Here is a 23,471-nt window from a genome sequence, read left to right on the forward strand (position 1 = left end):
CTTCAAGGAAGTTGGGTTTATTTAGAAAAGATATTAGGATCTCAATTTTCTTCCTAATCAATGTTTGGTTGCCACATTAATATATCATAATTTTATTGAGGATGGTGATTTAGTGAAAAAAAAGTCACTTAACCATCATATTTGTGAGCTTCAAAATTATGATTTGAATTTTAGCAAGCCATATTATTGTCTCAAAAAATTCTATGCATGTAGTACAGAGCTCCAATTTGATGTCTATAATACTAATATGAGATATATTTTTTATTTATAAATAAATATATATATATATATATATATAAATAAAATAACTATTTCATAAAATTAATTAATCCTATATTTGATATATTTTTAATTTCAAAAATATTTATTCCATAAAAATAAGTATTTTTCTATTTCAAGAAAAAAGTTATTCTTTTTAGAGAATTTCCAATAAAGATGTAGATTGTAAAAATGGATAATGCTATACAAGCAATATGAGTAGTATTTGAAAAAAAAAATGGCTCTTTAATTACAATGTTTAAACGAATGTCAAGTTGATGTGGCCTAAATATTGTAAAGATGAATGTATACCTTTGGAACTCTTGTGAGATATGATGAATTTTTTTTAAAAATAATTTTTTAAAAAAAAATCAATTTTTTTGGAAAAAAAATTGATAAAATAGATATAATTGACTAATAATCATAAACAACCCTTTGAGAACAATTTCAAAATTAATTGTACATTTATGGTATCTAGATTTAGATAATATTATATTCTATATCATATAAGTAGCAATCTACATTCATCATCGCAGATATTCTTACAAAAGTTTAAAATTGGTATTTCTTTATTTCAAATATAAATATTCTTGTCAAATCTAAAATATTTTAAAACTACATTGATTATTCTATACTAAAAATACATAAATAATTATAAATTTTGAATTTTGAATTATGAGATTTCAAAATTAACTGTATATTTATAGTATTTAGATTTGAATAATATTATTTTCTACACCATATAAACAACAATTTATATTTATCAATGGAGATATTTTTTTAAAAAGCTTAAATTGATATTTCTTTATTTGAAATATAAATATCCTTGCCAAATCTAAAATATTTTAAAACTAGATTGATTATTTTATACTAAAAGTACATAAATAACTATAAATTTTAATTTTTTAATTATGGGGAGCACTCCCCATATAAATATTCTTATATTTATATTCAAATACTCTTTATTTAAGTGAAAAAATGAATGATATTTAATATTCTATATACAATAAATTTGCAATCGCATTTCTCTATCCTTATTTATAAACATAATAATCTTCAAATTCCAAATACCTTTCTCTTTCCTTTACCTTTGAGCAATTTCAATTTTCTAGAATTAAATGATAAAGTTTTCAAATGTTACAAGCACATGAATATCAAAAAAGAAAAAAAAAATTGTTACAAACACATGAAGGCCTTGATGATTAATTTTCATTGATGGATGATTATGATGAAGATTAATTATTTGGTTTTGTGCATTTGAGTGGGTTATGATTGAGAGGACATGAGCCCAAGAATTAGAACTTCATATCTAAAGTTCTTGTACTACTATTCTAAAAAAGAAAGTTCATCTACTAATATGGTAGTTGCCTTTGACGAAAATTTTGGTTTCTTCCATTTTTAATTTGGTAAGTATGAGTTTTCTTAAAGGATGAATTTGTGCCAATTGCAAATGTTTTTAAATTTTGGATAATTGAAATTATTAAAAGTTTCAAGAGAAAATTGTGATTGGAGACTTATTGTGAATGGAAACCATTTTTTTTTTTTAACCTAAAATAGAAAATTGTTTGGATATAAGTACAACAATTGAAAAGGTTTCAAAGAGAACAAATTTGTACTTTTAAATTAGATATATTTAAAGCTGTAAATAGGTTCAAATCGTTTGAGATAGGCTTGTAATTGACTTGAGTTCTTAAATAACTCATAAGTAGTTTGAATTTATATTTATATGCATATTTATATATTATATTATTAATTTAATCATCTAGAGTAGTTATAATATTAATTGAATAATGTAAAATGGTCATAACATATAAATGATATAATTATTATTTAATTTTATAAAAATTAACAAGTTAAATGTATTAATAATTTAATGATTAAAAAATTATAAATTAAATGTTCAATTTTTTTTTTTAGACATTTATCATAATATGAGTTTAGTCAAATTAAACTCGAACTTTTTATAAACGAGTCGAGCTAATCTTGAACAATGAATTTCAAAATTTGACAAGGTTGAGCCAAACTTGATCATTTCAAAAATCATGCAAGCCAAATTTGAGAATCATAATACTTAGCTCAATTGAGCTCATTTACACCCCTAGATAAACTTAGGATATGTTTGGTTTATGCAATAAATATAGGAATAGAATACATATTCCATAAATTTCATTTTTTCTATATTTGGTAAATTTTTGAATTTGGCAATAGCTATTCCAAATGAATAGATATGCTTTCATTAGAAGGAATAACAATACCTTTTTAAAATCTCAGAATTCCTTTTTTTATATTTTAATCTGAATAAACTTTGAAATATCCTTACCATATTTACATTTACATTGATTATCTCATATTAAAATATAAATAAATAAATATAAAATTTAACTTTTAATAAATTTTTACCAAATTTGAACCTTTTTGGGAAAAAAATATTTGCAAAGGCTAAACATTAATTTTAAGTCAATATTTTTACCAAATATATAAATAAGAATTATCATTTTTTTCTCATTTTCTATTCCCATAAATAGCTATTCTTATTTTTCAATGAATAATTATTCTGTATACCAAACATAGCCTTAAAGATTATGATCATTTGTCAAAATCCTCTATAAGGGGAATGCATCACTTTAACTAATTCTTATCAAATTTGATATTTTTAAAAGAAAAGAAATATTATTAAAAATTAAACATTGAATCTAATTTAGTATAATAACTAAATATATAAGAATATATTATATTTTATCTTTTTTTTAATTAATCCTATGAATAAGCATTCCTCAGGAGATATGTCAAATTAGATTGGCTTTACTGGTATATTTTCATTCACATTTATACATGAGAGATCGTGGATTTGAGATACCAAAATAAGGGCAAAAATTATTGTAAATGAAAAAAAAAAAAAAAAAAAAAACTCTACTCGTCAATGAATGTAACGAATGGTGGGACTTGATTTTATTGGCCTGTTTTAAATATCCCTTATTAAATAAGTTCGTTCTTTATCAACAACAATAATAATAATAATAATAAGTATGTTCCTATAAAATAAATAAAGAAGTTGGTGTTAGCAATAATACTCTTAATATATATCTAAAATATCAAAGATTAGATTAATTTTGTAATTAATTGAGATACATAACAAACTCTAACTAATATAATAAAATATTTTGATTAAGCAAATTAAATATAATTGGGTAAGGAAAAAGCAAAAAGGCAAAAAATCATCATATTACCAAATTATATCTTATGTATTGAATCATGAATTTGATGGATTTAAAAAAATTTTAAAAGTCAATAAGTATTCAATTAAGATTTTTATTGAATTTATTACAGTATTAGAGGGTATTCAACTCAAAATTTTATTCCATTCGATTATAATTTTTTAACAGTCTATAAAAATCTGTTGGTATTCAAAAATTCATTAACTTGAAAGAATTTTATAAATTGATAGATTTGATTGAATTTTAAAATACTAGATATAAATACTCAAAATTTTGACAAATCTAATCTCCACTCCATAAATTTCATCAGATTTCAGAACACCAAGTGAGATCCGTGCCTTGAAATAGAACAAAGAACAAGAAGAACGGATGGTCAAACCCAAGGCTCTCTCCACGTGCTTCCTTGCTGGATCTAGGCTTCTGGATATGGTTCAATTTTTTCTGCTTTTTTCTTATATGTGTTCTTTATATGCATCGGGTCATTCATTTTTTTTCTTTTCGGTGAATGTCAAGTCACTGCTGTTCTTGACTTGCTATTATTTATTTATTTATTTTTAACTGCTATTCTCTGCAAAATAAAAAGAAGAGTACATCCCCTAAAATTATGGTCCACATAAAAGAAGAGGTAATTCGTTTATTTTTATTTAATATAATATACATAAAAGTTTGATTTGATTATTTGAATACATGTAAGGCATATAAAAATGAAGATTCCCAGCATCCGCCGCCCAATCTCAAATCCTTTGGTTAAAGGATAATGAACAGTAATACCCACGTTATTCATTAATGTAACTATTCCAACAAACCCAAAAAACCCAATTGGGATTCTTATTATTTTTTTATTTTTATTTTTTTTTTGCTTATCTAAGTTTTGTTCTATCTCCTTTCACTTCCAATTTTACTGTGATTTGCTTTTCGACTGTTATTTGGGTTATGGTGGATTTTTTGATAGATTTTAGAGTTTAGAAAATTGGATTTATTTAATTTTATTTTAATTCATCTTGTTAGTGTTTTTTTTTTTTCTATTTTTCATTTTTTTAAAAAATATTTCAAGAATGATATTATTCATGTGTATGTGTATGTTGTTTAACTATTTGTTAATATTTATTAATTTATCTTATATCATAAGTGTTCAACAATACTTATGATATGATTAAAAAAATAATAATAACAATAAAAAAAACTATGCTTATGGTATAGTTGTTCTACTAAAATAAATTATATTATTCACCAAAATAGTAAAATAAATTATATGGAAAATCTTTTTTTTTTAAACCACTAGAATTCCATAAAAATCTATTAAAGTCTATAATATAAATTTCACAAACTTTATCAAACTCTGTATAGGATTCTGATTAAATTCATATGGAGCTTACAGAACTCTAAAAAAATCCATAAATTCTATTAAACATATTAACTTTTTTAAAATTCATCAAATTTCTAATTGAATATATCCCTCTTAGAGTTTGTTTGATAACATTTACATTTATTGTTTAAAAAATCAAATATATATAGATTATGAATGAATATGACAATAGTAATTTACAATTATAAATTTTTTTTAAAAAAAAGATAAACATTTATCAAAATAAACTTCTATCAAAATGCCCTTCATTTTATAAACTATTTGAAATAGTTTTCAATTTAATATTTCTATTTTTTTTTTTTAATATTGTGGTTGATATCTTTAAATTCGTAGTTAAGTGATAAATACTCCCAGGTTGTCCTTAAATCTCTTAATTTGAGCTCTTGTGATTGGCCTAGTCTTCATCCGTGTCGAATCAGTACCACAGCGGGTTATCGGTGGAACGGGCTCGGGCGGAATCACATCAAATGCTATTACCACTTTCACCGATTTCATCATGAAATTCAGTCTGGATTCCTGCAAAATTGACACATAAGAAAACGTATGCCAATCAGTTTGGTGATTTGATGAATAACCATTTGTTTTCTTCTCCATTACAACAAAGCTGAGGCATTAACCTTCCAGCAGGCTCAATTCAGTTTAAGGGTTCTTCACTAAAAGTTTCTGGCACATTATAGAATCCGGGAAATCCAGGAAAGTATAATCCAAAAACTGCAATCTCTCAGAAGCTGTCATCCGTGAAAACCCGAATGATGAAGTCCATGTGTTTAGCATGGTAGGAGTTGCAGGCAACACCAATCTCTTTACTCCTAATTCTGCAAGCTTCTGCAAAAAGAAGGTTAACAAACTAATGAGAAAATTGAGGTTATTAGTTGGTTGTGCAATAGTTGAGAATGATGCAATGGAAACACTGTTAAAATACAGGTTTTCTAATTAACATTCATGTTGGAAGTTCCACACTTATAATAGAGATGAAAAATCATGGAAGATAAATGCAAAAGAAAAATATTTCAAGTTCTTGCACTGATTCAAACTATCAAATTCTTTATCCTTTTCTAGACTTTACTCTAGGCTTGATAATGTGTCATGTTAAACGAGTTTCATATCATGTTGGCATGACATGTGAAATTCTTTATGCATTTCATATATTGTTAACAGATCATATGAAAATTTTCCAGACCTACTTTAATTTCCTGCAATTCAACTAGCCTAAATTTGAGGGAAGCAAATGCTAAAATAAATGACACCTTGAATAGTGATAAAGAACCCCCTTCTTCACACAACCCTTTCCCCGAATTACACCTGCATTTACACAAGAACATAAAACCTATATTACCTTTTCAAGTTCATTCATCAATATGCAACACATTCCAAGTCTACGATATTGGAATCTTGTGCCAATAAGAGGTATTTCTGCCACCTTCCCATGGACCCTTGAAAAGAAAAATAGTGATTCAGCAATATATTATAAAGAGGCTGCTCAAGTCTACCAATTTATTATATTTGTATAAGTAATTGAATAAAGCTCACCTTACAGTACCAACAGTTATCAATTCACCTTTTTTCTCCAAAATAACTGTATAGAACCCTTTGAAATTCAGACGATTAAGGTATGACCTGCTATTCCAAATTTAATGAATCAGCTCTGCAGCTAGCTATGATGCATTTAATTTGGTAAGTCAAAAGGAGGTAAAAGAAAACAACTGTCTAAAATAAATATAAAGGATACCAACATATCCCAAATTTAATGGATGCAGTCTGTTAGCAAATGGTGCCAGCAAAAGAAAGCCAAAACACTTAGTATGGTAATTAATAATCATATTTTTTCAATCATATTTTTTCCAAATAGATTTTCAGAAAATCATAAATACAAACCCAGATTGTTCAGTCTCTCAAGAAATGTCACATCATTCAGCATCAAAATGTAGTTTCATTAAGAAGCATAGTTTCCTTGGAGGAAGTTTTAGACCAAGGCCATGAAGGTTGAGAAATTCAATGTTTTTACACTGCTAATGCTTTTTCTAAGAACTTGGTATCTAAGATCTATAAACAAATGTACAAAATGACACGGAAAATTGTCTAAAAAAACATCATATTTACAGCTAGGGAAGGACTTTGTTAAATTCAGCAACAAACCAGTAATTTTAAAATCTTGGTGTTTAGGTCTACAACATGCCAAGAAACAAAAACAGTACACAAAAATCACAGATAAACCTGAGGGGGACTAAAAATTTGTTAATTTACCATTAATCTCAAAAGTTAAGTCGATGTAAAGTCAACAGAATAGATACTTCAGAAAGGAAATGGGGAAATATGAGCTATAAGAATTCTAATAGTAGAATTAACAGCATGAAAAATTCAACAATAATAATCATAGTGTTACAATCAATGCAATAAGTCATGAAGAAAAACCATCATTACGCAGCTTCCTGTTGAAAAAATTAATTATAAATATAGAGAGTTAAAAAAGTGCAGATGATGCACAAAAAATTCAATTTCTGCAGCAATGGCATGAATCATTTGGTAGTTTCCAGTGATCTAGGAACAGTATGGTACAAAACAAGATATGAATGTATATGAATATAAAAGCCATGGAGAAAACAATAAGGTTGTAAACATTTCTCACTCTCTAGAGAAAACAACATCTTCAACAAGATCTCTTCTGGTATGAGGCTCCTTGACAGGCTCAAAACACTCATGCAAAACACCGAGAGCAACAATGAGCTTGTTGAGATTCTCCGTCAAGGCATCGATATCAGGTGCAATGGTCTCACAATTATGAGCCTTCACGGGCTTCAATAATGACCAAGTAAGATTTTCAGTAACCACCGGCATTGGTTTTCCTAGAAGATTTTGCAGCCCCAAAAATATCTGAGAAATTCATGCAATCATATAAGCACTTTCAACAAGTGACTTTTAACAAAATAATTGCTATCTATTTTAGATTCTTCTGCATTGTGAGCATAACAAGAAAAGTGTTCCGTGCCCAAGTAAACATGATATTTGGTTCCTATCAAATCCAAATAATTCATTTGATGCTTGACCAGTAAGCTTTTAAAATTGACTTGTGCATGACCAATAACAGACTAGTAGTAAACATTTATAAAAAAATAAAAAATAAAAAAAGAGCGATGAAAGGTCATACTTGCTTCTGAGCAAATACAAATCTGCCAAATGGAGTTTCCAACAAAATAATTTTCCATCAACTTAGATCCAATAAGTTACATTACAAAGCTTATTCGAAATTATTGAATCCCAGGAATGAAAAATTTTCACAAGAAGTTCGTAATTCTCCATCTTCAGCTTTGCTTAAATTCAAATCAACTACGTCAAATTCTCAAGAAAATCAAATCTTGTAAAAAATGACAGTGGTAATCTTCCCAATATCAAAATAAAGTTCTCTTACTTGCAGTTACACACTTTTCAAGCATATATTGGTAGATAGAACTTAGAAGAAACCTTGAAGACAACTTGTAAAAGAAAGGGAATAATGGAACAGACATAAAGTTCATTTGTGCAAGATTATTAATATTTGCATCCATAAGTTCACAGAAATACTGTAAGTTATTTGACTTATTTGCAAATACTTCTCTTTCTTGCCTTTTTTATTTTTATTAGTTTTCAAATCCAACAAACAAGCTGGTAAATTTCAAGACCAAAATACATTGACTAACAAATCACCAAAACAATTCCTAGAGGCAGAGGAATAAAAAAAGGTCATGGAATCTTTGTTATACCTTTTTACACTTTTTTCTGCAAAACCAATTTCCTGTAGGATAACTTTCTATCTTAGCTACCTGTCTATTCCCCATGCACCTGATGTGATCTATATTCAAAAACTAGATTAGAGACGTTTAAGATGAAAGTCAATGTTCACATATAGCTCCATGAAAAGCATAAACAAGCTACAAGAATATAACATATATCTTACACTTGCGCTCACATTGACCACAGGTAAGAAAACTTCCATCCAAAGCTTGCTCTGAGTCATCTTGTAATTTGCTTTGTCCACAAGCTCCACAGCAGCAAGATCGACAGAACCAATCACCATCTGGAATTTCCTATAAAAGTAAAACAATTTCATTGAAAAACGATATCAAATATCGCAAACATTAAAATAAAAGCCAGCCCAGAAAATTTTTTAGACAAAAAGGAAAAGGCATAGATCTAAACACATAGAAAGCGAATATCAAAACAAAGATCTACCTTTAGACCAAGGCAATTCTTATGATAAGATGATGGGCATTGATCGCATAAGATCAATTCACCACCATAGTGGCAAATAGAACAAATGTAATCACTCTCACCTTGAAGCCAATTTCCCTTTAACCCATTATGCGGTTCTGTTTTGAAGCTTTGCTTACAGTTGCCAATCATTTGTATCAGGCAGTCTAAGAGAGACCTCCCATCTTCCAAATAAATATTGGAAGCAGGTCTCTTGCAAGTACTGCCAGCATGGACTTCAAAGCTACTAAGAGTAAATACCTTTTTACAACAGTTGCACTTGACACCTTCAGCAGTTATCCTCCCTTGTGCCATTGGATTACTATCCTTTCTGATATGATAAGAGACTTTCTTCCTTGGTGACACCACTTTCTTGTATAACAACCAAGATAGAATAGTCTGAGGATTGTGGCATGAGGACGTAGGGAGAACAACCTGTTGCATACATTTGCTTGACAATACATGTGTAGGCTGATTATCATCTATACCATCTCCTAACTTGCTGAGGGCTCCACGTGTCTTTCGTCTTTTCAAATTTGGCAGGGGGGCAATTTGATCCTTCTGGTGCCCTAGTTTTCCATCACCTTTTAAGCCATTTTTTCCATCATCTTTTAATCCATTTATAGCAAATAAGTTAGTCTGCATTTGAAGTATGAGAGGTTCATCATCCAATAAGTCATCATTTCTCTTCCATCTAATTTTTCCAAGCCGTTTAACTTCACGGAGATCCATATGTTTAAATAAATTTACCACACAAGAAGACTCACCAGAAATTTTTTTGGAAAGCGCTATTGGCAATCCCAAGTTTTCCTGAAAGTTAACTCTATTTGCAGCAGAAGATGGTTCATTGCTAGTCAAATGGCTTCCACTGAAATTTATGCTTTTTATAGGTCTACAGATAGAACCAGCACTTTTAGAGTTAAAATATCCATCCATATAGTCTTTGCATGCAGCTTCAAGCGAACCATACATCACTCCTGTAGGTGACTCACAGCACAACTCATTCTTTTGTCCCATATTTGACGACCAGAACAACCATCCCAGTGAACAGAGGTGTCTCATTGCTTTTAATTTCATATTTTTTACGTCCTTCTTGCAGCTCTTTTCTAGTTCATGCAGATAGTAATCAAAAACTGCTTGAGGGCAACATTTTGGTTTGACAACCATGCGGGAATAAGGAGACACCACATTCTGGGAACAAGAATCAGGATCCTGACTCCCTTGTGGTCCTTCAAGTTGTGGAGATGACAATTTTTCATCAGATGAAGCATGTGAACTTTTTTCATCACCTTGGGGAATTGAAGAAACCAGATCCCTGGTAGATTTCAAGCGCTTGCACACTTGAAAAAGAGAATCATAACATTTTCCATCAGGTGATGTGTACCGATATCTAAGCTTGTTATGATTCTTATCTTTCACATACTCGATTTTCCATCCTATATACAAAAGATGCTTCCAAACATCTGTCTGAATAGATCTTTGAAGTTTAAGAGAAACCCTTCTAGAATAAAGAGAATAATATTGATCAACAACATTTGGACAGAATTCTACCTTTGAGCTAACAGGCACCCAATTTAACCGACTTTTGCGTGTTGAAAATTTCGGATCTTTGGCATTATTATTAGAAAGGCCTTCACCATGAGGGAAAGAAACAGCACTAGAAATTCCATCGAGTTTAGAAGGTGATGCTGACAAAGCTTGAGGTTGCACGCACATCCCTTTATCTTGGTCAGATGTGGTTGCATCAGTCATATAGTTTGTAGTTCGTCCATCACACTCCATTCCAGAAATCAACTTATACATGCCCATTTCCAGGGAAGATGGATCAGAAGGCAAGTCACAACTTTTAAGTGGTACAGCAATAACCCCAGCACTAAAATCCAATACATTTTTTTCAATTGCTTCATGATCAATCACTCCATAACCATTCAAAAGGTTGTCAATGGGGTTATTAGAATAAGATTCAACCAGTTCTTCTTCAGGATCCATATTAACATTTGCAGCAGTTTGTGTCAACTGCAAAGCTAGATGGTTTTCCAAAAGAAAGCACTCAGAAACTTTTAATACAAGTTCCTTTACAGCAATTTTTAAGTTATCATCAATAACCTCCAAAACCAGCTCTTCCCATAAATCTCTTATGGTAGAAGTCCACTCCCTTAGTGATTTGAAACCGTCTTTTTCCCGTACATCATACCACATTTGCTCTGCTGAAACAGCAAGGTATTTCTCCTGTCTATATTGCTCAATTAACTCAAGAAATATCCAAGTCCCTCGTTGCTGCCAATTCTCAGTAACCTCATTCCAGTCCTGAGTAATCCGCAATGTGTCAATTCCAATTTTCAGCTCATCACCTAAGTCCGGAAAGAAAACCTTCCTCTCCTCTGAACCGTCATTGTGATCAAAAATCACTCCTTCCCACCAAGCCTCTTTGTAATACACATCCACGCATAGTCCATATTGTAGGCACCACTTCGTACACTCAACCGGAGGTGGCAATGGCCTTATATTCCCACGGTACTCGGACCCTTTCCTACAGCCAGAGTCAATGCCATTTAAAATGGGTGAGACAGAGACAACAACAACTAGATTATCAGACTCATCATCAGCAAGAAGATGATCATATTTCACGTGACGATGGCCTTGCTTGTCACATAAAATCACAGTACCGGAATGCCAAGACCCCAGAAAACCATCTTCTTCACTCCTCACCTGCAAAAGTTTCAGATTACCATCTAGAGAATTAGAACTAGAAATTTACAATGAACGATATAACCATGTCAATATCAAATACACTAAGAACAACTTCCATCTTAGAAAAAGAATAATTAAAAAAAAAATTGAAGAAAATATAATAATACTTCAATAAAGAATTTCTTACAATTCACAATCAAGCCAATGTAGTATATTTGCAGCAACAGATGGACGATAATGATGAGCTAAACTATAAAAGAGGACTACACCAAAGCAGACAAAATTATAATTGAAACAAAACTTGATATAATACCCAACGTTCAACAACAAAAGAAAATGTAATAAAAAAGAGAAAGAAGCCAAACAGATATAGAAATCGAAATGGTAGATAGAACATAACAAAATACAAAGGGTACCTACACTAAAATCAAACACTTAACGAAAAAGAAAAAAAAAAAAAAATATATATATATATATATTTAAAAAATAATAATAATAATAATAATAAAGCAAAAAAGGAAAAGGAAGACATTAATCATCCCAGAATTCCAAACGTCAAGAAAAGAAAAGAGGGGGGAAACTACATAGATATGAAAACGTAGGAGCGGCAATAGAATATAGTATATAGTAGATACAACCTCTACTCTTTGATGAAGAAGAAGCCTTTTTGGGTGGTGTTTCCTTTTGCGCTTTCTAGTCCTCCTGGAAGAAGGAGGAGAAGAAGAAGAAGAAGAGTGTGGGTTTTGTTGGTGAAGCTCAAGAAGCGCCATTGATTGAAGAGAGGGGAGGAACAGAGAGAGAGAGAGAGAGAGAGAGAGAGAGAGAATGAGAAATTAGCTTTTTGTATTTGGAATTACGGAAATGAATGAGAGTTACCAAAGCAAGCAAAGAATAATTTATTCAAAAAAACAAAACCCAAACACTGAATTTGGAAATCAGAAATCGGAATTTTAATTAAAATGTGAAAATACAAAAAAAAAAAAAATAATAATAATATACCAAACAGATTCTCCTATTTTCGTTCTCTCTTTCTCTCTGTCTCTTTTACTCTGTTTGTTTTCCTCCGCCACGTCAGCTTCCGCTCAAACGACGATGGTGACGTGGTGGATGCAGGGGGCCGTACTGGATTTTTGACGTTGGAATTTGCGCACGTGCATAAGGGCTTTTGGATACGGAAAATTGATATGGGGGTGGGGTGGGGTCGGATCGGATGTAGATTTAAGATACCGCTGCTTCACTTCTGGGCATCGTAAGTCTCGGTACTCGTACGTGACGTGCTTCCTTTCCATGTCTATTGTCCATGTCATGTCATCATTGCCATTCCCAACTCCCAACAATGGCAAACAAAGATCCTCTGATAATTATGCCAACTTTTATAATTAAACAATTTTTTTTTGTTTTATTATTATCCTTATTTTTTCAAAAGGAACTGATTTTTAGTTACTTCTACTATTAATGAGGCTTCTTCTTTTTTCTTTTTTTCTTTTTTTTTTTCTTTTTTTTTTTTTTCTTTAGTGAATTTTAATGAGGGTTCAAAAGTAGCCAAACCAAGTGGCCAATTAATGCTAGGGATTATATCTCATATCTGATGGCAAAGTTTTTTTTTTTTTTTTTAAATTTAAATAAATAAATATTTCGGTTAATGGGTCTAATCCACTCTGCTCACATTTTCAACTTAAAAAAAAAAAAAATTGAAAAATGACGTAGTTTTCTTGCGCCATGATTTTAAACTGAATGAGATATAATATAAGGATGAAATTGAGAGGATATTTAGAAATTTTCAACACAATACAAATCACACAGCTTTTATAGCCACCAAAAAAAAAAAAAAAAAAGACTATACTTACTTTATAGAGGTTTAATTTATTTATTCTCGTATAAAAATGAAACGACCATTAATATTTCTTATGAGTCATAAACCACGAATGTTTACAATTGGAACCCCAATCATGCTGTAAATTTTACACCTTCCACAAAATTAGAGGATTCATAGACAAATCGGCTCAAAAATGTCTCAAGACCTTACCATGCAAACAAAACTGGAACTTTTATTTATATTAATTATACGACCAAAAAGAAAAAAATAAATAAATTAACATTACCAAAATTATATTAATATGTATCATATACTAGTTCGTATAAACCAAAAAGCGTGTTTACTTAACCCCACACAACTTACAAGGAGCAACTCTATGTGGTGTGTATTAGGTAGACTAAATAGTTGTATGGCATGTATGAGCTACGCTGCCCTTACATTCCGGCATGAAAACATACTGTACATCAAAGGGTAGAGGAAGTTCTGGAATTGTGCATATTATCATCTTGCGAATGGGAAGGAGGCAATGACGAAGAAGAGACTGCGGCGTGATACGATGAAGAAGCAAGTTGGGCCAAGGCTGGAACTGCACCACCTGAAGAATATCCAAACACATTTAGTACTCGTAATAACCCCGTTACAGATTTGAGGACCACCCCAATTGACATAATCCATTTCCATTCAATAATATGTCACAAAGTTTCTCCAACAAATTCCCCATTAAACAGCAAAAATGGCATGACCAAATTATATTTTGTCTACAAATTCAAGAACGTTGAAAAAAAAACACTAATGAGAAAAGATTCTGACCTGCCAAACCAGCACAAGCCGAAGAGAATACTATCACTGGTGGTGCCTGCAGTTGCAAAAAGAATTTATAAAAGGTAAATGCCAACTTATCACAATTGAGAAAAATGATGTGGAAAAATAGTGCCAAATATATGCATCCAAACATCTAGATGTGAAAAAGCATATACATGTAGAAACCAAGCCCTCTAATCTATGTTCTTAAGATAAACAGGCATGGGTATAAGCACACAACCAGACAAGCATGCATACATGAAAAATTATGACTAACAAAACCACATTATAAATATACATGCTGTAAAAAGGAAAAACAATGACAATACCAAATTTAAAAAAGAATAGTAAAAGAAAAGGAAAAATCCAACCTCCCTGCGAAGAACCTATGATATCATAACCTCATAGAGATGTCTTTAATTATCAATAAATCTTAGACAATGAAATTTATATCAAAAACACAAAGGCAAGGGAAATGATCATGATTCATGAACATAAGTTGCTTGACTTTCAAAACAAGAAACCAACAAATGAAAATACAGAAATTCAATTGCCCTAGTTAAAATAGACAAAACACTAACACTGTTCTTAACACATTGTGCCACTGCCTACTCAAGACATTTGAATCCTAACCGAAAAAGACAACCCAAAAAAGAACATAGAATAAAAAGTTTCAAATATCAAATAACACTAACGCAGAGGATTTCAAGGATGCTCTCATGCTCATAAGAAACTCCCAAAATAGGGAAGAAAGAGAAGAGTATCAATAAAGCATGAACAAATCTGAAAAATATTGAAAGCACTTGAGAACTTACCCCAATGAGAAAGTGCAACCACATAGGTCCTCTTACATATCTCCGGACAATTGGCATCACTGCATATAGAAAGGAACAAACTCCTGTTAGATAGTGTGATCTCATTGTTAACAATTAAAGAAAAATTGCATTAGTTATGCAAGGAAATGAGTATTTTTGTGGAAAAACCAATAACAGAATTAGGTATGCACGGAGCCAAACATATATTAAAAGTTAAACATTTTAACTCTTCTAAAATCAATAGGTGAGTTAGAGTGGCTAAAACGGAAAAAGAAATCTTAAGTCTGACTTCAGGAAACAGACATAAAAACAAGCATTTTAATTTAATAGAACATAATCTGCATACCATAAATTGCATTGGAAATCCATATCTCACTAGAGTGGGTATTCACCAGTAGAAGACATCGAGGCGACCAAATTTTTCAAATGGTCAAGAAAGAAGGGGGATAGTAGGGAGGTGACATTTTTGAAATAATGCTCTGGTTATCAAAAAGCTCTTCATATTGGTTTCATAATCATGGTTCAGTTTACTTCCTTTTTCTTAAGATGGGAGAACTTTGAAGACAAGCTTCCTAAAGCCATGAGATGATAGATAATTAAAAGTATCAGCAATTTTATAAAAAGATGGAATGAAACTTAAGAGGGGATCTTCAGGGCTATCTGGCAGACTAAAGTCATAGCCCTTTTAGAGTGGACTTAAACCTGGGATAGGATTTTGACTTCGTAAGATTATAGTAAGCTAGATCTTTACTGGTGTTGTGTGTGTAAAAGTAATGCAGGTCAGTTGAACACCCCCATTGCACAGTAGCTAGAGGAATTTGGTCAACAGTTTTGTTGTTCTTTAGGATTTATTGGGTGATAACTCTTCCCAGCTTATACTAAGCTGCTTCAGGTGATTTAGAATAAAGAGTTATATCCTGTGACATCTGGAAGGTATCGCCTTTATGCATTTTGTGGGACTTGTAAAGAGGAAGAAGAAAGTTCACGAAACCCTAAGCACCATGTTCTTTAAGGTCATGACTTTGTCTTTTACTTTTTGCATGCTTACTAGTAAACATAAGAGCAAAGATTTTATAACCTTGACTTATTTTCAGAGAAACTAGCCTCCAGTTAATTTCCTCTCTGCAGTAATATTTATGTTATATTTCTCTTTGCTTATAATAAAGAGAAAAATTTTCCACACTGGATGAATATTAGGATAGAAAATTACAATTCCTTTTAAGTTCCACAGGCTCTTAAAGGAAAACCATGTTCGCTAGTTGGTGGTTATGCAAAATTTGTGAGGCTGGCTCATTTAATTGGATGCACGTCTCTCTAGATACGCTTGTTAAGCATGATAACTATCAACAGTACAATAAGGTATAATGCTCACTCTCTTCTTGTACTTGCAAATTCCTTAAAGAAGATCATGAATTCTGGCTTGGTTGATCCTTCTAGAGTCTAAATAGTGTGTAATCTAGAGTTACATGCCCACTAAAGTCATCTATATTTCCCTACTGAAAGAATCCTCTTTCAAAAAGGAATAAGGACCAACTCCAATACAATGACTATTACAGTTCATGACCTTATGTAAAACAGCAGTTAACAGACATGGAAAGTAATAATTAATGACAAGGATAATGCTGCTAAGCATAGAGAAACAAGAATAGGAAAGGACCTAAATCCGTTAACATGGTTTTTCGGATAGCAAATTAAATGCACAATAGAGAGAAAGAGTGCCAAAAGAAGATTGAATAAATGAACTTTGAATTACTGATCTGAATGTTATAAATGTTAACTATTTCCTCGTGTGGATAATAAAGCAATATTATATATCTAATTCCAAAATTCTTACACCAAGTTTTAGTCGAGAGGACAGGTTTAAGCTTATGAAAAAGGCTCTTGGTAACATCAAATTTATAATAACTTGTTAAAACAAGCAGAATGAAACCATAAAGAATGCATAAGTAAATCCAAATCAACAAAAGAGAAGGAAAGAAAAAGCAAGAGACAAATATAAGCATACCATTGTTGAATCCGTAAAAAGCACTTGTTGTACCACCAACAGCAGACCCAATCTACGGCATGTTAAAAAAAAAAAAAAAAAAAAAAAAAAAAAAAAAAGCCAAGAAACAAATACCAAATCAGAAAAAAGGTTTGAACTTCCAAGTAAAGCAATACAAAATCCCAGTTCATGAATTCATCTTCATACATAATACATATAGAGCTAATAAAAAATTAAAATAAATTTAAAACAAAAAATAATTACAACAAAAATAAAGAGACTGAATGAGCGAGTGAGTCAGTTACCATTGAAAAGCTATCCCTAATGAGTGGCGGGATGTTCCACCGTCTGGTTTCCATGTCCTGTGATAGAGGACCCGCACAGTGATGACATCTCAAACCACTTCCAGATTTCGAATCTGCCATTCTTCTCTCTTCCTTTTAACAATTGAACAGAAAAACAAAAAATAAAAATATGTATGTATATATATATATATATATTGTGCTTGCCTTTCTTTCTCTGCTATTAGATTGGAAAAAGAAAGAGAAACCGAAACCCCAAGTCCAACACAGTTTCTGTGATTCTGAGCATAAAGACTAGGAGACAGTTAAACGGGTTGGGTATTCCCGGGTTCGGGTCCAGGGATCGGGTTCTTCATGGTTTAAAAAAGTTTGAAGTTTAAATTTGATTTAAACCCTTTAATTTTATTATAATTACATTTACCTGCCTATTTTTCAAAAACTATTTTATTTTAATTTTTAAATCTATTAAAAATAGATTTATATATCAAATTTTACAATTTTGATTAAAAAATAGTTTAAAATCAATATTTTTTCTAATTTTTAATTATTAAAATTAATTAATCTAAACTAAAAGGTAGAAAAGTTAATTTTAGTATCAAATCTTGAACCGAAAACTATAACTAGAGCCACTGTCTGACTAATCTATTTCAAAAGGACATTAAAAACAAATGCATAGCTATGATTAATAAACTTTTTTTTTTTTTAATCAGGGTGGTGCGGATTAGCAATAAATTTGACTAATGTTATTTTTCTTAGTTTTCTTATATCATTGAAAAAAAAACAATATATGTATATATATATATTAGTTTTCTTATATTATTGAAAAAAAAAAATATATATATATATAGTTTTTACTTTGGGTTTTTCTGTTAGCTTTTTACTTTTTTAAAACATTTTTTGCCTTAAACTTGGTTTTTTATTATTGTTAGGGATATATTTAATTTAAAGTTTAATGGATTTAAAATGAACTAACAGACGTTAAAGAATTTGATAGATTGTTATGAAATTTTTTAGAATTATAAGAATCCAACAAAATCTTTAAAGTTAAAGTTGGATTTTATATTAATAATTTTTTATCATAATTTTACTTTTAAAATATTTTTAAATCCATTAAAATCTATTATTTTTTAAAATATTTTAAAATCAATAACTTTTTAAATACTTATAAATTTTTAAAAAATTTTATAAAGTTCTAATTGAATACAACTAGATTTTAATAGAATGTTATTAAATTTATTAAAATTCGAATTAAATATTATTAAATCTGTATGTACTCCTTTAAAATTTAAATCTAATAGCTTTAAATTTCTAAACATTTTTAAAATACTCCAAATTCTAAATTTAATGTACTCCTTTAATATTTGTCAACTTTCCATCTAAATTTGAGTTGAGTCAGAGGACCAAAGTACAAATTCAACATAGTTGTAGGACTTTAAAAGCAAAAGGCTTTGAAAAGTAATGTGTACATATATATATAAAGAGAGAGAGAGAGAGAGAGGGAGTCTAGTATCCGGCCGGTCCTGATGCTTAATTTCTGGATAAAAAAGGTGCCAAAATGCCATAGACCTTGGATTGTCTATAATAATCATGGACAGCTCGATTGAATTGCAAATTCACGTGCGAAAAATTCCCCAAAATTCATGGCCTTCACTCCAAGTTTGCCCCAAGCACTCTGATTATCCGTGCAAGTACTCCGTCATCGTCCCCAACAATTATTGTTCGGCACCTCTCAATGGATGCCCAAAAAAAAAAAAAAAATCCAAAAAAAAACCACAACCAATCAGATATCCAATCCCAAAAAACAAAAATTTAATTTTTTTTGTCTTAAGAATCATGCTGAAGATCAAGAAGGGTCTTTTTTTTTTACAAAGTTTGTGCCACAAGCTCCAAACACAGAGGAAGCTCTCTTTGAAAATCCTCAATCTTTCTCCATTCTTCTAAAGCTTCCACATATTCATGGAATCCAAACTCTAAACCCTGCATTTCGCTTCTTTTTTTTTTTTTTTTCCCGTTTAGTCAATTTTGGTTTTTTTTTTTTTTTTTTTTTTTTTTTTTGGTTCTTCAATCTTCGTTATCTGAGTTTTTGTTTATATGAAGATGGTAATTGTCTAAAAGCATAGATAGATCTAAAACAAGGGAAATGACCCAAAATCAGGTTATGGGTTTTTCAAAAATGAACATAGGATCCAAGTAGGAATCAGAAAATGGAATAATCTTGCAAACCAAACAAAACCCAACAAATTATTTTCTCTTTTTTTTTTTTAGAAAAAGAAAATTAATTCTACTGAGAGAAAATAGATAGTTTCTCAAATTTTTTAATTTTTTTTCAAGGGAATTGAAAGAGAGTTTATAGGAGAAAAAGAGCGATGTCGAAGCAGAGGAGAAGCAAAAGGGAAGGCACGTGAGAGAGCTTTGGGAGGAGAAGAGGAAGGGTGTAATCTAAATTATCCGTTTTCATTCAAGGGCTGCGGCATTTTGGCATATTTTTTGTCCAAACATTAAGTATCAGGACCAACCAGATGTTTGACTCCTTCTATATATATAGTGTTTCTATGATCAGGACAATCCTACTGCTTCTATCCGGTCCAAAAACATATTTTTTTTTTTTATTTGCCCTTAGATTAATACCAATGGTCCATATTTCACTTACAAATTCCCTCACAAAAACCACCTCTCACGTACCCCACAGCCTTCCCTTCCCTTCATTTCCTTTTCTCTTAGGCTTCCATCATTCCCCTTCTAGATCATTTTTTCATACACCTCTTGTGGCGTTGGAGGCACAACAAGTGATTTTGGAAATTATGCAATATTTGCTGATTACTAGTTCATTTGCTAATAGGCTTTTAGTTTCATAGTTGAAAGTTTAGAAAGATTTTCGTCTTATGGTGCCATAAAACAAAAATTGGAGACATTGTAGATTATTCTACTTCTTCAATTTAGGTGTGTACTCCATCGATCTATACCCAAAAAACTACTAGTGTATGCTTCAAAATATTCTCATGGATTTGAATTAAAAAGAGGAATGGCTTTTGATGGAAATATGATAATGAATTCAAAAAAAAAAAAAAAAAGGGGTTTATGTTTAAAATTAGACCAAAAAAATAAAAGAGGGAAAAGGTTTTGATGGAAACATGATAAAGAACTGAAAAAAAAAAAAAAGAAAAAAGAAGAAGAGGATTTGTGTTTAAAATTCAATCAAAAAAAAAAAAAAAGAGGGAAAAGGAGATGGTTTTCTGAAAAACCATCTCCAAAATGGAGAAAAATTGACGTATTTTAAAAAAACATCGCTAAAAATCTATACAATAGTCGATGCTTTTCTGAAAAAGTGTCAGCTTTTTGCCCTTTTGGAGGAGAAAATCTTCAGTGCAACGGTGGTACCAGCTGATTTGGTACCACTTCAAATAACTGAATGCCATTTGTTAAAAATAAACATAATTTAATGACACATGTTAAGTTTGTCACGTCAATTAAAAATGTCCAATTTGCTATTTTAAATTATTTTCTTCTTTTATCCAAAAGATAAACCTTTATAGAAGAATAAATAAATAGGAAAATTTAAATATTTTAGCCGGCCATTTAGGGTTTCATTGTTTTCCTCTTCAGCTGTGCCTGAAGTCACTGGCGGCTACTGTGAGACCAGTAGAAAATTTTCAAGGAGCAGGACTCCGACTCAGATTCACAAACAGCCAGTGGCAGGCCATCGCTGTTACTTCTGTTGCCGATGATTGAGCTGCAGCTTGAAAATATCACTTCTTCTAGAGTTATCTTACTGGTCATTCAACGCAGAAAGCATTACTAAACTTCGGTTTGGCAATGGGGATTCTTCTTCAGCTCTATTGCTTCTCTTGGAGAAGTTCGTTCTTCAACTTAATTTTAATCTCTGTTTATCTAGTCTCAAATTTAATTGATAATTTTTTGTAAAAGCAATAAAATAAGATTATAATATTTTGAGCAGACTATTTGCCCAGAAACATTCACATTTAAAATCATCTGAAATACTAACTCCCAAAAAAGAAAAAAGAAAAAAAAAAACAGTATCCCAAATCTTGTAAATCGGAAATAAGTTGAAAAAAAAAAAAAGGAAAATACAAACCCCAAACCTTAAGAAAACGTCAAAGTAAAAGAAGCAGACTTTTAGAAACCTCAAGAAAAGCCTTGGAAATCTGGAATATTTATGAAAGACCCACACATTATGCCCTCTTTTCAACATATTAGATTTTAGATTATACCCTCTAGTTTCTTGGTCATTCAACCCAGAAACCTGGAAGACGAGATTTTATTTTGGAGACCCAAACTTTATATACTCTCTTCTCTTCCCCTGGTCCCAGGTTTCTTGAAGGGTTATTTATGCACTTGAGGTCGTACAAACCCAAAAGCGAAACTCTTTTTTGTTTGGTTTCGGTATTCCTGAAGACATTTTCCATGTTTGTTATTGTTTTCGGTAGTTGCCGGAGTGACCGCATTATCGGTGATAAATATAAAATTGCCCTGAGAAAAAGAAAGGTCCTGCAGACATCACTACCAGCCTGGTTTTCCTTTAGGTGCATTTTTTTTTTAAAATAACTTTTACTTTTTCAGAAAAAGAAATGGTGAGCTGGATAATGTTAAATTCTACAAGGCAAATGTTTAACAGGTAGCAAACGTTTAAACAGGTGGCAATTAATTAGTTGGAGTGGCAAATTGAAAAAAAAAAAAAAAAAAAGAACTGATGTGGTAAATTTTTAGCAGATGGCGTTAAACCATTTGGAGTGGTACCAAATCAGCTAGTACCACCGTTGCACTAAAGATTTTCTCCTTTTGGAGATAATTTTTCAAAAAATTGTCCTCTCTCTCTCTCTCTCTCTCTCTCTCTCTTTTTCTTCCTTTTTTGATCCAATTGTAAACACAAATCCCTTTTTTCTTTTTTTCTTTTTGGGTTCATTATCATATTTCTATTAAAAGTTTTTTCCTCTTTTTTCTTTTTGGTCCAATTTTAAACACAAACCCCCTTTTTTTTTTTTTTGTTCATTATCATATTTCCATCAAAAACTTTTCCCCCCTTTTTTTTTTGGGTCTAATTTTAAACACAAACCCTATTTTTCTTTTCTTTTTTTTTTTTTTTTGTTCATTATCATATTTCCATCAAAAGTTATTCCTCTTTTTAATTCAAATTCATGAGAATATTTTGAAACATACATCAGTAGTTTTTTTGTTACACATTGATGGATACACACCTGAATTGAAAAAGTAGAATAATCTACAATGTACTTAATTTTTGTTTTACGACACCACAATACGAAAACCTTTCTAAACTTTCAGCTATAAAACTAAAAACCCAGTAACAAATGGACTCATAGTCAACAAATATTGCATAATTTCCAAAATCGCTTGTTTTGCCCCTAACGCCACAAGAGGTCTTTGAAAAAATGGTCTAGAAAAGGAACGATGGAAACAGAGGAGAAGAAGAAGGGAAGGGAAGGGAAAGTTGTAAGGCACATAAGAGAGGGTTTTTATGAGGGAATTTGTGAGTGAAATATGGATTGTTGATGTTAATTTAAGGGCCAAAAAACAAAAACATGTTTTTGGACTAAATTGATGCGATCAGGACCACCCTGACCATAGAAAGACTATATATATATATAAAATATTTTTTAAAAATAAATAATTAGTTAAAAAAAAATAAATTATATTTATTTTATAGAATATTTTGGGAAAAAATTTGAATAATTCCTATAGTTTTTTAATATGTTTTAAAACAAAAAACTACTGGTATCTTGTTAAAAAAAAAAAAAATCTATATAAACTATATTTCAAAAATTTTATCCTTAAAACCATTGGTCACCTACAAAATTTTCTTTTTAGTTCCTTCATTTATTTATTGTAACAATTTTATTTCAACAAAAGATTTCAAGGTTTTAAAACTTTTATATTTAGTTTTTAATTTATATTCTTTTAAAACAATTTCAAAGCTTCAATATCCAACTCAAATTTTTAAACATAGTTTTGTATGAAATTTTCTG

The 23,471-nt window shown here is 30.6% G+C and overlaps 2 protein-coding genes across 7 annotated transcripts; both read right to left on the minus strand.

Moving 5' to 3' along the window:
- Positions 1–3,895: 3,895 nt before the first annotated feature.
- On the minus strand, positions 3,896–12,738 carry LOC107406307 (uncharacterized). 6 transcript variants are annotated; one of them, XM_048477933.2, is made up of 9 exons: positions 12,393–12,736; positions 9,325–11,772; positions 8,771–8,900; positions 8,577–8,665; positions 7,466–7,710; positions 6,370–6,456; positions 6,176–6,272; positions 5,457–5,664; positions 3,896–5,355 (listed from the first exon to the last, which is right to left on the minus strand). In XM_048477933.2, exons 1-8 carry the CDS (start codon positions 12,522–12,524, stop codon positions 5,479–5,481), a joined length of 3,414 nt encoding a protein of 1,137 aa, XP_048333890.2. In that variant the 5' UTR covers positions 12,525–12,736; the 3' UTR covers positions 3,896–5,355; positions 5,457–5,478. The 6 variants fall into 6 exon arrangements, 5 of the variants coding, with proteins under 5 accessions (XP_048333890.2, XP_048333889.2, XP_048333888.2 ...); XM_048477932.2 differs by having other exon boundaries at positions 8,783–8,900; positions 9,046–11,772; XM_048477931.2 differs by having other exon boundaries at positions 9,046–11,772.
- Positions 12,739–13,830: 1,092 nt separating this feature from the next.
- Positions 13,831–17,743, minus strand: LOC107435299 (uncharacterized). The gene is made up of 5 exons (XM_048477935.2): positions 17,476–17,743; positions 17,192–17,243; positions 15,187–15,245; positions 14,381–14,426; positions 13,831–14,165 (listed from the first exon to the last, which is right to left on the minus strand). The coding sequence occupies exons 1-5, from the start codon at positions 17,593–17,595 to the stop codon at positions 14,035–14,037; spliced, it is 408 nt and encodes a 135-aa protein (XP_048333892.2). The 5' UTR covers positions 17,596–17,743; the 3' UTR covers positions 13,831–14,034.
- Positions 17,744–23,471: the final 5,728 nt, after the last annotated feature.

This window comes from Ziziphus jujuba, chromosome 3 (assembly GCF_031755915.1).
Source record: "Ziziphus jujuba cultivar Dongzao chromosome 3, ASM3175591v1".
Classification (NCBI taxonomy): domain Eukaryota; kingdom Viridiplantae; phylum Streptophyta; class Magnoliopsida; order Rosales; family Rhamnaceae; genus Ziziphus; species Ziziphus jujuba.